We start from the raw sequence: 17,897 nt of genomic DNA, 5'->3' as shown, positions 1-17,897 counted from the left end.
AGAAACGCCTATCACGAGAGCTGCCAAGAGTGGGAGCAGAGCAGCACGAATGAGGGGGTCAGGGAAGGTGGCCTTGGCGCTGAGATCTAGCAGAAATGAAGGAGCACATCTCCTTCTTCCAGGCGGAAGAGCTGCTGGGAAGGGGGCCGAGATGGAGGGCAGGCAAAGAAAGGGACAGGAGGCCCTGTGTGTCCAGAGGACGCGGGAGCACACACACCAGCAGGGCGGCATCCCCCAAGGCTGCACCATGAAAGGGTTTTGACCCAGAGACTGACTTGATCTGGTTTGCTCCTTCCTTCCTTCAGTGTCCTTTCAGGGCTGGCCTGTTGCTGCACTGGATGAGCTGGGAACAGGGACAACAGGACATCATCGAGGAGGCCCCAGCCAGTGGGGAGGGCAGAGAGAAACCAGGTCACCACACAGCCTCGTGGGGAAACCACAGGGGCCCCGAGCCCTCCTGTGGGTGGAAAGGAAGGGGTTCTAGAGACAATGCTATTTTATCTGGGATCAGAGGATGAAAACCAGTTCACTGGGCAAAGGCGGCATGTGAGGGGGAGCGAAGCAGTATGTCTCCGATGGGGGAAACAGAACCTGTGTAAAGGCCTGGTTCTAAGAGGGTGCACAATGGCCTCACGATGAGAGGGATTTCAGCATGGCTGGATCAGGAAAGAAAGGGAAAGAAGGAGGGAGAGAAAGGGACCCAACCGAGGATAGGGATTGGGGGGAAAATGCCGTAACAGCAAGAGAGGAGAACACATAGACAGACAGACAGATAAATCTCATAATGCAATCATCCAAGTTGGGATATTTCTTACCAATTAAACCTTGAGAGTAAGCATACAAGGGGATGGCCCCAGTGGGGCAGATATTACTATCTGGTCCTTAATACTAGGGGGACGTATGCCTCCCAGGTATTAACAGGGAGTTTACACTTATTCCATGAGCAACAGGGAGGCAGTGAAGGAAGATATGCAGGGAAGGCACAGAGCAGCTTCACCAGGACCCTCTGCCCCCAGCGCAGAAGCAGATGGGCTGTGGGGCAGGACCTTAGGCAGGGAATTCTGTATGCAGGCCTTTGGTGGGAGGCAGGGGAAGTTGGCACCACTGGGGCGCAGGACCAGGAGAGGGGAACCTGGAGCAGAAGTGTGAGAGAGCCTGGAGACTTTGAAGAGGAAGAATCAGTGGGGCTTGGAGACTGAGGAAGGGACCCAGTGAGACTTGGAGGTTTACATTTTGGGCATCTGGATAAACGTGGGAACCATGCCCAGGATGGAGAATGCTGAGAGGAAAAAAGTATCTCCAGATAGTTCTGCCTGCCCTGTCCTCCTTACCCAGTTTCTTTCCCTTCAGTGTCAGCTCATACACAATTTGCTTAAAACTGTGTGTCAGGTAAGAGTCAACAGTCTCTGAGAGTTGAAGGGGCCCCACAGAGGTTAAGTAGCTTTTCTCCCCCACTGGAGTCTAAGTAGTGATTGGATCTGTGTTCTCTGGGTGAATGACGTGTGAACATTTATGATAAGATATCTGAGTGCATCTGGGAAACTACCTCCTGTGGTCTCTGGGTTTGATCATTGTTTATCTCTGTCACCCCCAAAGCCCCACAGAACTTGAGACATCAAGACAGGGCACTAGAGAGGAAGCTCCAGTCTCAGGAAGAGGGTCATCTGAGTGTTCGATGGGATGCTGAGATGAAACACAGGCAAGGCTACCAGGCCTGAACAGCTGTCACCCGGCAAATCAAGGCACGGGCTCTAGAGGACAGAGTTTATAAAAGGGAGTCTCCATAGTGTTTCCTGGCTAGGCACTGGGGAAAATGGCAGGAGCACAACCATCATCTGCCCACCACCAAGCAACCACAGGACAGCATTCTGCTTCGATAGTCATCTTGTTAGCTGAGTGGTAGAACCAAGACGACCAGATACACACACACACAAACAAGGCTTGCAGCAGACCTGCCATGTGCAGCCACAGTGAAGTTCAAGATAAAGAACTCAATGAACTCCCATGCAGAGAGAGAAAAATGGTGGACAAGTGTCTGGATTATCGTTCACAGGCACGTGGTTCAGCCCTTTCTATTAGCGAGGACACTGCTGCTGAGTAAGGGTATCTCATCACATAAACATCCCCAACACATCGTACTCAATGGCTTTCTCTTAACAACCTATATCTGAATGAGGCTTTCTCTCTACGGTAAGACTGCAGTAGAAGGAAGTAGGGATGAGCCGTGTGAGGAAGTGACCTTACTTGCTCAGAGAGTGAGGGGAATGGGAGGATAGCATCTGGAACCCAAGATGGGTACTAGTGATGGGATTCTGCACACACCGATTGCGTCCACCTGCCCAAATCCTTCATGCTACTCTGCATCTCTGTCTCTCAGTCCTCTACCCACTCAGCTGACTGTAAGCATCTGGGCCCAGGACTCCAGATGTGCAAGTTGGGAATAACAATGGAAATAACCAGGAGAATCAAATGAGAAGTAGTTTCTGAATTTTAAAATGCTGTATTATGGATGGTACTATTTTTTTTACCCACCACGATTCACAACATACAGCCACACCTTCTTGCTCTTAAGTAGTTCTCCGCTCACACAGAATTAGAAAATCAGTAATCAGTAAACTGGCTAGTCTATTTAAAGTAAAAAAAATCAGTCTAAGGTTCAGATCTGCCCAAACTTTCACCAGCCATAAAAGTTAAATGAGAAGAGTAAAGGAATATGACACACTCTACTCTAGCTCTCAAATACAGATTTCAGTGTGGCCACTCCAGAAAAATTTTAACCTGACTATAATGTATGTTCTTTATTTAATAATGGATTTCTCCTTCTAGTCTTGGCCACAGTCTAGACCCGTGATCAGCAAACTATAGCCCATTGTCTATATGAACCTGTGCCAATTTTTGTAAATAAAGCTTTATTGGAACAGAGCCTTGCCCTCTTTATTGATGTATTGCCTATGGCTACTTTCGTTTCACAGTGTCAAAGCTGAGTAGTTACAGCAGGTCCCCCATGACCCACAAAGCCTAAAATATTTACTATCTGGCCCCAAACAAAAAAATGTTTGCTGACCCCTGATCTAGACTCATATAAGGAACTCACCATCAGCACACTATACTACAGTGGAGATTAACAAAAATATGTTTGTACTATATTAATGATTTTAACCCAAACTATGTAGTAGTAGTTTGACTATTTTCAAACAAGTGAATTTTACCAAACAACATAAATGTGTAATAAGATATAAAGGGGGAAATAGTTGAACACTATTTCTAGGACACATTTCCTCTAGAAACAGTCCCTAGATCCTCATTTTGATAACTTTAACTCTACAAGGCTACTACATAAGGAAAATGGAAAATTAGTGACAGTATTGTAATTCATGTAAACCCACAAGGTGATATGGAATTAAAATATGGCTGTATCTCTTCCCCTTGATAAGCAGAAATCAGTTCATTTTCTTCTTCTTCTTCTTTTTTTTTTTTTTTTTTTTGCAGAAAAACCTATCTGGAAATTAGCAGAAGAGACATTCTTACAACCACAGGGAAACAATTGGGTTAGTATTCAGAAACCTACAGAAATTTTTTTTTTTTTGTAAAACGTCTGCATTAATTTCAAGAATAAGAAAGTAATTATTAAAAAATATTTTATTTCTGATTGCAAAAGGGGCTCAGTGTAGACATTTGCTATTCAATGGGTATAAAGTTTCAGTTACACAAGATGAATAAGGTCTAGAAATCCGCTATAGAATGGCACGTTTATAATTAATCTAATTACATACCCCTATTACTCTTTCATGGTAACATACATAAACATACCTTATTCTTGTTTAACGTTGCAGGCAGTGAAGTTATATTGGATCTAGAAGAATTTATTTACATTAAGCTGTTCCAAATTTTTCTCTATGTGAGTTATTTCTAAAGTACTCATGACATCTTAAAAGCAATGCAATTCTCACTATCTTTTGTTAGTATTGAGTTGAATAAAAGTGGGTTGGTGTCTGTTCTCTCTTGGTGTGTGGGCAGCCAACACTCAGTGATGGGTGGAGGGCTACTTCCTGCTTCAGTTCATCACATATCTCTTACCTCTGTATCAATGGCATGTACACTAGATGCCCATAACGCCATGGGTGGCAAGTCTTAGAATGTAGGGTGCCTCTTTTGACAGAACTCAGGCTAGAAAAAAGCAGGACTGTGAAAAACCTAGAAACTCGGATGTGTACTTTTGTCAATTCACAGAGGTTCAATGTCTCTTGATTCCACAGGAAAAGATCAAAACTGCCAAGGAAGTTGAGAGTTATGTGGATTGCTAAGATTGGTTGATTTTGCAACAAATATTCACACAAGAATCTTAAACAGAGCCATGAAATTCAGTCAATTTCAGAACAGCTTCATTATAAAACTGGGGAAAAACCATAGCACCCCCCCCCCCCGAGAAACCACAGAAGTTCATTTTTAGGTCTGATGAATGGTTCAGAAGGTCTGAAGTAGATTAGGATGAGAGTTTACTCGTTTGAATTCTATATTTGAGTTCCAGGCTCACTCAATTTGTCTTGGTTCTTTTCTTCTTAAAGAAAAAAAAAAAAAAAGTCGGTTATCTGGTACATAAAGCAACAAAGTAAAATTCTCTCCCGACAATAAACAATACCCTTAAAAGACAAAAACAAAAACTTAGAACCTGGAGATCACTTGTTCAGGGATGATGTGTCATAGGCTATTTTCAAGCAAAATCACAGGAAATCTTTGAACCAGGACAATTTAGTCTGACAGAGGCCAGCATCTTTACCCTAACCTTTTCTTCTAGTTCACAACACAATGAGATGCCCCTACTCCTGTTTTCAAGTTTTTTAAATGAATTTTAACAAATAGTGTTTTACCTAAAATTACCTAGCTCTGATTTTTCAGGGGGTCTCCAGAATATTATAAAACCAGAGCATGATACCATTGAACTAAAGGTACATGACATCATAATCCCCTGTGTCACTTTCCAGAAGCCCTTTCATTAACTGGAAGTAACATTACGGCAGCCACCAGGGAAACCGTCGCAAGATGAACAGGGATGGGTAGGAAAGGATCTTGGTTATTTGGCTGTCAGGAGAGCTTGTCAGGATACACACGGACAATTCTGAGTGAAGGATGAAGGCTCCCACAGGATCGGGCATACTGCAGTCAGAATTACTGAGCACAGAGGAAGGAAGGCTAGCGTCACCGCGCACTCTGCCAGTTCTGGACAGGCTTATACAGAAGGCTACAATTCCCCGTCCCCCATTTCACAGACAACACAAGAAAATGGCTTCCAAGCTGCCATTCCGGGGATGTGACCTTCACTCACGAGGACAGCCAAGACCGGAATCCGATCATTTCACCCACAGTCTAATTCAGAGTGTGCTAGTTATATTGAAACGTATTGAATGGAGCACTGGGTGTGATGCATAAGCAATGAATTCTGGAACACTGAAAATAAAATAAAATCTAAAAAAAAAAAAAAAAAAAAGGAATGAGCTTCATGCTTTGTTTTTAATGTTTTGTGGATCTTCTGTTGAAACAAACGAAATGGAAAAATTTGATTTGCAACCAGAAGCCTCCCCCAGGTGGCCCATAGACTCCTTCCTTCATGCATGAATGCTTCCCCCGAGCATCTCCTTCCTAGGTCCTGGCCTGGGTATGCAGAGTTCTTTCCTTCGGGAATACCAAGCAGCTCTTCCAACACAGGCCTGCCTTCTGGCCACAGTTACAGACACCTGGCCCAGGCTGCTAGCTGGGCTGCTCTACACTCTGGAGACGCGGTTATGGGTCCATAATGGGCATCTGGCCTCGCAGAACCCATCAGAGTCCGCAGAAGGCATATAGGGGAGGCAGCTGGGGAGAGGGGGGTGACCCTCGACATCATGTGTAAGGTGTGACGGATACAGTCTTTCCACCCAAGGACTTTGCAGTTAGGTGAGTTGATGTAAATTCTCATTTTGTTTTATATGAACACACTAGTCTTTGTTACATGACACTGAGTCCTAAATATACATTGCCTTAACATCAATTTGATGATGACCTGGAAATTGGTTCAAAATAGCCAGAGGAGGGGCACCTGGGTAGCTCAGTTGGTTAAACATCTCCCTTCAGCTCAGGTCATGATCCCAGCGTCCTGGGATCGAGTCCCACATTGGACCACCTGCTGAGCAGGGAGCTTGCCCCTCTCTCTCCCTCTATCTACCCTCCATTCTCCCCCACCTGGCTTATGCAAACTCTTTCTCTCTCTCAAATAAATAAATAAAATCTTAAAAAAAAAAAATAGCCAAAGGAGCACACCTTGGTTTTTAAAATGCCCCAATGGAAAATAAATGTTTGTCTTCTGAGATTTCTTCCAAATTAAAAGGCCCATAAGGGGCACCTGGATGGCTTAGTTGGTAAAGTGTCCAAACACTTGGTTTAGACCCAGGTTATGATCTTGGGGTCCTGAGATCAGACTCTATGTGGTCTCAGTGCTCAGCATGGAGTCTGCTTGTCCCTCTCCCTCTGCAACTCCCCCTGGTTTCTTTCTCTCTCTCCAGTAAGTAAATAAAATCTTAAAAAAAAAAAAAAAAGGTCCACAAGGTAAGACATGAAACTCTCTTGCTATCAGAAACTGCACTACAGTTAGTACTTTTTAAGAGATAACCAAAGCAACCTAAATTTGATTCACACTGATTTGATAAAGTCCCTTTTAAATATTTCCACATAGATTTCAGATTATTTTTAATTCAACTCTCATTTTAAGGTAATCAGAGATCCACAGCCATTGTCAGAATAACAGAGAGACACCACAAACCCTTCACCCAGCATTCTCCAATTACATCTTGCAAAACAACAGCATGACGGGGATGTGAGCACTGACACAGTCAAGTGACAGAATGCTTCTCCCACCAGAAGGATCCCTCCAGCTGCCCTTCTATTAGCCTCTCATCCCTTCCCGTTCCCACGCCTCACCCCTGACCGCAACTAATCTACTCTCCATTTCTACAATTCTGTCATTTCAAGAACAGTATACGAATGAAATCATGCAGTATATATTATTTGGGAATTGGCTTTTTTTTTTTTTCTCAAGATAATTCCCCAAAGATTCAAAGACTCATTCTGCGGGAGGGAAATAGCACTTTGTTTAACCAATCACCTCCTGAAGGATATCGGGGTAGTTTCCAGTCGGGGGCTACAATGAATCAAAGCTGCTATGAACATGTGCATACAGGTTTTTGTGTGAACATTAAGTTTTTATTTCTCTGAGATAAATGCCCCAGAGTGTGATTGCTGAAAACACAAAATAACTACATGTATGGTTTTCTGAGAAACTACCAAATGTTTTCTAGAATGGCCATACTGTTTTGCTTTCCTATCAGCCTGGTTTCTCCATGTCCTTATCAACATTTGGTGTTCTTTTATTCTTTTATTCCTTTTTTTTGTCCTAGCCTTTCTGATATCTCATTGGGGTTTTAACTGGCATTTTCCTAGCTGAGGATGTTGAATATCTTTTCATGTACTTACCTGCCATCTGTTTACCCTATCCAGTAAAGTGTATCTTCATGTCTTTGGACCATTTTCTAATCAGGTTATTTGTCTTTGCTGTTGAGTTTGAGTTATTTATATTCCCTATATGCTCATTCTTTTTCAGATATGTAGCTTGCAAATGTAACTTGGGAGAAGATATTTGCAAGCCACATATCTATTCATCCTTACATCAGGGTCTTTCACATGGCAGAAGGTTTTTGGTTTTTTCTTTTTTTCCCTGATATTAATGAGATTTATTTTATCACATTTCCCTTTTATGGATTGTGCTTTCACTATCAAGCCTAAGAACTCTATTTAGGCCCAGATTCTAAAGATTTTTTCCTATGTTTTTTAAAGAGTGTCAAAGTTGTCCACTTTTATTTAAATCTTTGACCCATCTCAGGTAAATTTTGTTCAAGTGGGGAGGTTTGGGTCAAGGTAGTTTTTTGTTTGTTTGTTTTTTGTTTATGGATGTTCAATTGCTCCAGCACCATTTTTTAGAAAATGGTATTTTTTCCTCCAATGAATTGCTTTTGCACCTGTGTCAAAAATCAGTTGGGCATATTTGTGTGGGTATATTTCTACATTCTTTTCTTCTATTCCACCGATCTATATGCTTACTCCTCCATCAACAGCACACTGTCTTGATTACTCTAACTATATAATGGGCCTTAACATAGGGTAAATTGATTCCTCCTACTTTTAGTCTTTATTTTCATGTAGTTTTTCTATTCTAGGTCCTGTGCCTATATAAATTTTAGTCTACCCTTATCTATGTCTAAAAAACCTTGCTGGAATGATAGGAACTGCATTACAGTTATAGATCAATTAGACAAGAATGAACATCTTGACTATACTGAGTCTTTCTATCCATGAACATGGTAAGTCCTTTCATTTAATTAGGCCTCCTTTGCTTTCATCACATAGAAGCTACATGTTTCATTAAGTTTATTTCTTTGGAGCAATTGTAAATGGTATTGGTTTTTATAAATTTCTATTTCCATGTGTTCATTGTTAGTATATAGAAATGTGGCTGGTTTTTGTGTGTTGATCTTGTATATGTGATTTTGCCTAACTCAGTTATTAGTTCAGGTTTTGCTTTCGGTAGAGTCTTGGGAATTTTCTACACATATAATCATATCATCTGAAAATAGGGAGAGTTTAATTTCTTCTTTCCAGAACTGTATGCTATGTATTTCTTTTTCTAACTTTATTGTACTGACTAGAAATTATAATGCTATGTTGAAGAAGAGTGGTGAGTGTGGACAGGCTTACAGGTTCCCGACCATAATGCAAAAGTTTTTTAAACCTTTACTGTTAAGTTGGATATTAGCTGTAGGTTTTTGTAGATGGTCTTTACCAATTTGAGGAAGTTACCTCTGTTCCTATTTTGCTGAGTTGTTTTTTTGGTTTTTTTTTAACCATGACTGTGTGTTGGATTTTATCAAATTTTTTTTTGAATTAATTGCTATGATCATATGATTTTGCATCTTTAACCTGTTGATATGGTAAATTACATGGATTGATTTGACACCAGGGTCAAGCCAGTCTTGCATATTTGGAATAAATCCTACTTTGTGGTGTTGTATTATTCTGTAGAAATAGATAAATATTGTTAGATTTGATGTGCTAAAATCTTGTTGAGGACTCTTGCTGTAAGTTTCTTCATGAGGACCTTCATGAGGGTTATGGCTGATAGGTATCTTTTTCTCATCATGGTTATCTCCCCTGCCAAGAAAGTATAGGTTTCTTCTTTTGTACTATTTTTGTATGGTTTATTGGGGAACCACTAGCCTCATAAAATTAGTTGGAGGGATTTCCCTCCTCTTCTATTTTTCTGGAAGAGATTCTGTAAAATTCATATTAATTCTTCTTTAAATGTTCAGTAGAGTTGTCCAGTGAAACCATCTGGAACTTGAGTTTATTTTTGGAACTTTTAAATTATGAATTCAATGTCTTTAATATTTATAGGACTATTCAGGTTATCTATTTCATCTTGGTTGGATTTTGGTAGCTTATAGTTTTTAAGAATTTGGTTCATTTCTTCTAAGTTATCAAATTTATGAGTGTAAAGTTATTTGTAATATTCCCTTATTATCCTTTTAATGACCTCAGTTTTATAGTAATAATCTGTTTCATGCCTATTGTTGATGACTTGTGATTTCTCTCCTTTTATGTCAGTCTCTCTGGAGATTTATTAGTTTTATTAATAAATTTTTTTGAAGGACCAGGTTTTGGTGATATTGATTTTTCTCTGTGGTTTTCCTGCTTCAATTTAACTGATTTCTGCTCTTTATTATTTCCTTCCTTCTGCTTGCTATGGGTTTTCCTCTCCTTTTTCTAATGTCTTGTGGTAGGAAGTTAGATTATGAATTTGAGGGTTTCCTCTTTTTAATATAAGCATTTAGTGCTATAACTTTCCACCTCAACACTGTGATGGCTTTGTCCCACATATTTTGATATATTAGGTTTTCATTTTCATTCAGTTTTATATTTTTAAAATTTCCTTCAAGACTTCCTCTTAGCCCATGCGTTATTTAGTAGTATACTTAATTTCTAAGTGTTTGGAGATTGTTCTGTTATCTTTCTGTTATTGATTTCTCATTTGATTCCGTTATCAACAGAAAACATGCTCTGTATGATTTCACAACTCTGGGTAATTTATTAAGGTTTGTATTTTGACCCCAAATATTCTTTATCCTGGTTAATGTTCCACAAGTGCTTGAAAAGAATGTGTACTCTGTTGTTGTTGGGTAGAGTGTCCTATAAATGTTATTTAGATCTTATCGGTTGATGATGTGGTTCAGTTCTTTTATAACCTTGCTGACTTTCTTTTTAGTTACTGTCTGTGAAGCGTCCAAGTCCCCAACTATAATTGTAGGTTTATCTATTTCGGCTCTCAGTTCTATTAGTTTTTGTTTCATGTATTTTGAAGCTCTGTAGTTTGGTCCAAACACATTTAGCTTTGTTATGTCTTCCTGATGGATGGGTTCTTTTATTCTTATGTAGTGTCCTTCTTTGTCTCTAGTGATAGTAATTTTCTTTGCTCTGAAGATGACTTTATCTGATATTGATATAGCCAATCCTGATTTAAAAAAAAAAAGTTTGCATAGTATTTCTTTTCTCATCCTTTTACTTTTGACATACCTGTGTCATTGTATTTTAAGTGAAATTCTAGTAGTCAGCATATGGTTAGACTTCTTTTTTTAAAACCACTTGCCAATCTCTGTCTTTTAATTGCTGTGCTCAGACCATTTACATTTAAGATAATTAGTCACATATTAGGGCTTAAGACTGCCAATTTATCTTTTTTTTTTTCCTATTCATTTTCTCTGTGTCTTATTTCTTACATTCTCATGAATTACTTGTTAAGTACATTTCCCCCCGCTATCTGAAAGTAGAACATTCCTATGGAACTTATCATAAACTGAAATGGCATAAAGCAAAGAAGCAATTACCAGTAATTCATATGGAAAAATGGTTGTGCATTCCTGGACCCAAAAATAATCTCTCTTAGGCTTTTCTGATACCTTAGGACACATCTTGCTACGTGACGCAGAAAATAAATGGAGATAAAGCACAGATGCTCACAGACATAGTTCAAAGCTATGGAGGCTTCATTCTATGTTTCAGAGTGTGGTTCCTGGGGAAGGAGCTTGGCAGGGACACTGTCACTGCTCAGGGTGCATCCTGCCTTGATAATGGCTCACTGCAAAAAAATGCTGGATGCTATTTTTGCTTTTTGCCTTTTTTCCATAAAAGTGAAAATCCTGTTCAGCTATCTTTCAGTTAGCAAAAACAGGTGCTAATGTATGTCTTTTGTAAAAGCAAGGTGGTATAAAGTGAACTTTCAAAAACTGAGAGATACCCATATGCATCCTCTCACTATTTCCTTAATGGTTGGTCTGGGTGTCATACTGTAAATATGGAATTTATCATAGTCTACTGGTATCAGAATTTACCACTTCCAGTAAGAGGTGGAAATATTATTTCTAATTAGGTCTTTTTACCCTCCATACTTTTAAAATATAATTAGCTTGTTTCCTCAGCAACTGTGGGCTCTACATCAAACAATGCTACAATTTTTGCTTCAAATATCCAATAGGACTTAATAATGTGATAATTAGGATACTCTATTATACTTACTCCTATTTTTACCCAGTCTGATATTCTTTCCTTTTTGAAGTTTCAAGCCTTTTTCTGTTTTTTACTTTCTATTTAGGGAACTCCTCTAGCCATTTTTTACAAGTAGATTTGCTGGTAAGAAATTTGTATAGTTTTCCTTCATCTGAATATGTCTTTATATCCCCTTCATTTATTAAGGACGTTTACACTGAATATACAGTTGTTTTCTTTCAATACTTAAAAAAAAAAAAAAATGCTCTGCCACTTCCTTCTGGCCACCATGATTTCATAGGAGAAGTCTGCTGTCATTCAAATATGTAGTCTAAGCAATGTGACCTTTTTTCTCTGTTGCTATCAAGTTACTTTTCCCCCTTGTCTAATTATGTTTGTGATGTGCCCTGCCATGGAGTGACTCACGTTTACCTATTTGAAATTTGTTCAGCTCTTGAATATATATGTTTATGACTTTCACCAATTTTAGGAAGTAGGAAGTTTCGGCCAATACATCTTCAAATATATATCTAGTCCTGATCTTCCTCTCCTCTCCCAGGACTTTTGTGATATGAATGTTAGCTCTTCTGTTATCATCCCACATGTGCCTGAGACCCTGTTCATTTTGCTTCAGTCTATTTTCTCTCTGCTGTTCAACTGGGTAATTTCTATTGATCTGTCTTGGAGTTCACTGATTTTATCTTCTGTCATCTCCACTCTACTATTCAGCTGGTCCAGTGAGCTTTCTATTTTGGTGACTGTATTTTCCAGTTCTATAATTTCCACTTGTCTCTGTTTAACAACTTCTATTTCTCTTTTGAGATTTTCTATTTTTTTTTTCATTTGTTTCAAGAGAATTCCTAATTGCTTGTTGAAGCAATTTTATAATTTCAACATCTGATTCATGTCAATATTGGCTTCTGTTGATTGTCTTTTCTCATTCATGTTGTGATTTTTCCGGTTTGGGGGAATGACAAGGGGTTTTCTATTGCATTCTGGGCATTTTGGGTTTTACATTGTCAGACTCCAGATCCTAAACAATCTTGTTCTTAGCCATTGGTCTCTGTGTTGAGCTGAGGGTCAAGGGGGTGGGGTGGGATGGAAGGTCAATTTATCATTCAGCCCTGCTGAAACTGTGGAGGACTGTTCTATATTTGTTCCACTGGTATCCGTCTGGAGTAGGAAAGGTACTGTCACAAAGGTTTTCTGTTATGAGGTTACCCCTTCCCTGGTTGTTTGGCTAGAAGGGACAGGCTTTTCTTCAATTTTTTTTTAATTATTATTTTTGGTCTCTGCCTATTGTAGGTACAGGAAGGAGGCTTCTGGAGTGCTCCATTCGGACATATGGTGGGAATCAACAAGAGACCCAAGGAACCCAGCTCCATGACTTTAGGTCAAGACAGCTCACCTTGCAGCCTTCCTATAATTGGTTGTAGGCTTCAATCCAGGGTGTTTTAGTTCTAAGGGGTAGAATCAGATTGGAATGTGGCTACTCCTCATTGGCAGAATCAGATGGCCGGGTAAATTTTTATATTCAAAAGCCCTCCAGTCTTTAATAGCCATACATTTTCAAAGACAATTTTAAATAAATGTTTATTTCTCTTTCCCTAACACTTTTTTTCCCCTTCATAAGACCTCAGATATCTAATTGTCACACTGCTCCCTGTTTATCTGGGATGCAACCTGAAGGGAGGTTTTGATCATTTAAAGCATCTTTTCTATCTCATGTTGCAGACACTATCACTAAACACCTATCTGAGGCTTTGGAGGATATTTCAAGGCTACACTATGGGGAAGGGGGTGGAATACAGACCCAGGCAATGATCAAACAAGGGGGAGGTCCCTAGAAAAATTCGGTGATAAATTTTAAACAATTTAAATTATTTAAAAAGATAAATGGAGGTCTAAGTCATTCTTTTCTACCTTACCGCACAAAATGACCATGAATAAACATTCTCTAGATACACTTGTTCTTTGAACTACCATGTACTTCTTTCTCCCTCCAAACATAAAGCTTATTATGGTATTTCTATGGTATTTTCCCCTTGAATTGAAGCTTGGATATTAACTCTGGTATAATTTTTCTTTCTCACTTTGTATTCTAGCTGGAAGAAATTTCTCTCAATCCTCTGCTGGTCACTCCCTCAGAGATGCCCAACCCAAGCAAATGCTTCTACCATTTGCACCTAAGATAGTACCAATGCCACTCCCTGCCCCTTTGAGCCAACAGGATCTCCTCAGCACAGGCACAGTGCCTCACAAGAATCTGCCTTGCCATTGCCCTCAGCCACCTCATGGGAGCATGCTCTTCAGGGGGAGGAGCAGCCCTGCATGGCAAATATAACAAAGCAAAATGACACAGAGTGGCAGCTCTGTGTCTCAGGAGGTGTGATATTGTTGCTGCCACAGCCACACCTTCGACCTAAATCGTTACCCAGCCCTGTAAGGGGTGGTATGGTGGTAGCTGAGGTGTTTTGCACTGATAAGTTTAAAGATGGCTAAGGGGAGGGGGCACCCAGGTGGCTCAGTCAGTTAAGTGTCTGACTTTTGATCTCAGCTCAGGTCATGATCTCAGGGTCGTGGCATTGAGCCCCACATCAGGCACTTCCCTGAGCAAGGAGTCTGCTTAAGGTTCTCTCTCTCCTCTCTCCCTCTGCCTTCCCCTCATACTTGTGTGCTCTCTCTCTCTCTCTTGCTTTCTCTCTCTAAAAAAAAGATAAATAAAAATAAACAATGAATATGGCTAAGGGGGAACAGATTTTATTTATCTGTTCAGTGAATTTTCCTAGAATGCTCCAACTAGAAGGACAATTTCTACCCCACTTCCTAAGGTCCTCCTTTAATACATCTTCATTTTGTTTCACAATATTTATATAGCAGGCAATGCTTCAAAGCCTTGGATATACAGCAGGGCGCAGATATAATCCTTATCCTCATAAAGCTTACCTTCCAACCAGGAGACAAGTTATCTCAATAGCTACCTCAAAGATTATTTAATCAATTATAGTAAGAGCATCAAGAGATTTAGCAAGTAGGTTCAATTTTCTTTGAAATCTCAGCAAAAGCCATAATCTTTCAATGGTGTCAACACAGGTATCAGGTGTAACACAGGATGTGCACAGAGCAAGGAAAAAAGTAAACAATACAAGTATTTCAGAACTATGGAGCTTCTGCCCTCAATGTCATTATTTTATTGCAAGGATTTTATTTATGCCTCTTCATAACTGTCCTATGCACTAGGGTTCCAAGGCCCTCAACAAAATGCCAATACTTTGATGAGTTTCTAAAAACTAGAATGGAATTACTGTCGGCCAGCACTGTGAGGGGGACGAGACCATGCCCCCACCCCTGATTCACCTGCCTGGCGGCAGGCCCTACCTCCTTGTTTGTCCTGTCAGCTTGCACCAACGTCCCATTCAGGCAAGGTTCCACGTAGTGAAGCTCCTCATTATACTGCAAAGAGATGAAACAGCCAAGAGGACACACATAATTAATCACTTGAGGTCTACTAGGCAATTGAAGGACACATGCAAACAAACAGAAAAGCAACAGAACTATGGGCTCAGTTCATTCTCTTAGGTGGCTTTCTCATTGGTGCCCTTATATAGGATTGTGCTGAAGCACCCGATAGTCTTCTCTTGTTTGAGGGAGAAAGTTCTAGAGCCTGTGCTGGTAGATAGCAGTGTTAAGGGCAAACACAGTTAACTAACAATCCTTTAGGTGTGACTCCAAACACTGGGGCTCTGTGGCCATGCTGGTCAGTGTGTGACCCAGGTGGAACCTAAAGAGCATCCCAGACTTGGGCGAACACAGTTGCAGCCTCTGTCTTTGGTTTTCTGGAGCACAAGGACCTGTGCGTGGGTTGCACATGAGTGACCAAAGAACGGAGGAAAGGAGAAGCCTTGGTGTTCCCCCATCATTCTGGGAGGCTCTGTGGCTTTTGGTGAGAGCACTACCCACCAGCCACCTTCCACACAGGCCAATGCCAGCCTTCCCATTACTTTTTATCCAAGAATACCCAGAATATGACCATTTGTTTTTGTCCAAAGCTAACAACCAGGAAGTGAAAATTTAAGTATGATTCTCTGCACTGGAGCTAGGCTGGGTCCTTCTAAAATGCCAATCAGGTCATGCCGCTTCCTGCCAACCCATCACACTTTCCACTGTTCTGCAGATAAACCTTCTCAGGGTGTGGCAGGGTTCTGAACACTTGACCCTATTGACCTTTCCAAATTCACTCACTCATTAGTTCTCCCCAGAAACTTAGCACCAGCCAGCCCTGATTCCCTTCCTGTCCTCTGGGCTATCCCATCTTCTCCTGCCACACAGGACCCTCTGTCTGGAGTCTTGCTCTGGCATTTTCAAGCTGACTCTTATCCATCCTCCAGGCAAGCTCCTTCCTGCCTCTTGTCAGAAGATGCCTCTAGTGTAGCTGAGGCTCCTTTCCTGTAAACTCCCAAATTCTGACAGCCTGGTGCCTGGATCCCTTACCATGGGTGGGCCCACACTGTCAGGGTCCATACTTGGTTCCTCCATGGGTTGCCTGTGACAAGCACAGGGCTGGGCCTGCAGTCAGTGCCCAAGAACAATGTGTTCAAAGCATGTCATCACATGTCATCCACTCCAGCTATCAAAAGCCCAGCCCAGAGCTCCAGAGAAAAGGAACCAGAACCAACTCTCAAAGCTTCAGCTCTCCAGCGAAGTCTGGCTAAGAAGTTCAGACTTTAAGTGTGTGCACCAGGAGGACCACAGAGGGCTGTGCACAGGGAAGTGAGTGACTAATGGGATGAGCGTAGGCCCACTGCTCTGGGCACACTGCAGGGACAGACTGAAGGGGGCCAGACACGCAGCTGCTTGAAGAGTGACAGAGACACAGCCTGTTTCGGTGCTAAGGCGCTGGCTAAGCAGGCCGGAGCAGTGATAATCATGACCTCAGCTCACTGTTACTGAGCACTCACTTCATCTAGGCACAGGCTATATTTCATTCACGGCATACCTTAACCTCACGTAGCAAGCCCTTCCAACCACACCCCCTTTGCAGAGGCGCAAACCAAAGCAGAGCAAGGATGATCACCTTGCCCCACACCACTGGGGAGTCCATAAGGGGTGGAGTTCAGATACAAACCCAGGCAGTCTGACCTCACAGTCAATGACCTCAGGACCTCAAAGCCCCCAATTTGTCCTCTCTGGTCCCCAAAGCCTCTGTGCTGCTCATCAGTCTGACTTTGGCTCCCTCATTAGTCTTTGTTCTTGGTCACACAGAGCATTTGAAAAAATTACAGCTCCATGATCATATAGCTTGGATCTCCTCTGAAGAGGCATGGAGGAAAAACACGTTTATGTGATTCTGGAAATTAGCAATTGACAAACGAGAGCATGACTTCCAGTCAACAAGTGGGACACCATCTGAGGGTTCAGGAAGCACATCACAGTCCAATCTGAAGAAGAACTTCTCCAGGGTTCTTGGTCCGTATGGAAGTTGCTGGAGAAAAAGACATCCATTCCCCTGTCCTCCACCTCCCTTGCTGACCGAGCTGGTCAAGGGTGACAAGATGCCCATTCCTAAAGCCGGAAGCAGAAGCGGACTGAGCCAATCACAGCCACTCCCTCCTCTGCTGGCTGCATGCTTACACCCTACCTTGAAGCTAGGGGTGGTCATGTGACCCATTCCCAGCCAACAAAACATAAGGGGTGGTTTTCTGGACAGTTTCAGGGAATTTTTTTTCTTGCCATTAGAGGAAAACTCTTCTCTACCCACTGCCTTCCTCTCCCATTTGGGACACATCTCACAGTTCAGCAGCCATTTTGCAACCATGAGGTGACAAGGTTAAGCATGGAGAGCAACACACAGAAAGACCGAGCTGCTGAAGCATCAAACCAAACATGCAGCGGCCCTGCTCCCATCCATGACATCATGGAACACCTGGTCGCTCTGTACCCTGCCCTCCCAAACTTCCCAATTCCATTTGCCAGGAATATTTTAAATTTTATCTACATTCTGCCTAATATACACTATCAATATTGATTCCTGGGGTTGCGGAATCTGAGTTGAGAGTCAGGACCCTCAGGTCCACATTCTGCCTCTGCCACATACTCCCTGTGTGGCCTTGGGAAAGACACTGTACCTCAAGTCCTGCTTTCTTCTCCAACAGAAGGTGCTAAATGATCTTCTGTTTACCCTCCAGGGACTCCTGCGAGGGTCCCACGAGGCAACAGACTAGAAATTGCTTTGCTAGTACGAAGGCCTGTACACGTGGGGGGACTGCCGCGGGGGC

The 17,897-nt window shown here is 41.6% G+C and overlaps 1 protein-coding gene across 1 annotated transcript in view; it reads right to left on the bottom strand.

The window, feature by feature from the left end:
* CACNA2D3 (calcium voltage-gated channel auxiliary subunit alpha2delta 3) overlaps window positions 1–17,897 on the bottom strand; it is an 867,979-nt gene that overhangs the window by 441,950 nt on the left and 408,132 nt on the right. The window contains exon 9 of the mRNA XM_059161213.1: window positions 15,001–15,075. Coding sequence (XP_059017196.1) covers window positions 15,001–15,075 — 75 coding nt within the window. The remainder of the gene's footprint in view (window positions 1–15,000; window positions 15,076–17,897) is intronic.

Source organism: Mustela lutreola, chromosome 2 (genome assembly GCF_030435805.1).
Source record: "Mustela lutreola isolate mMusLut2 chromosome 2, mMusLut2.pri, whole genome shotgun sequence".
NCBI classification, from domain to species: domain Eukaryota; kingdom Metazoa; phylum Chordata; class Mammalia; order Carnivora; family Mustelidae; genus Mustela; species Mustela lutreola.
This window is presented reverse-complemented; position numbering and strand designations above follow the sequence as displayed.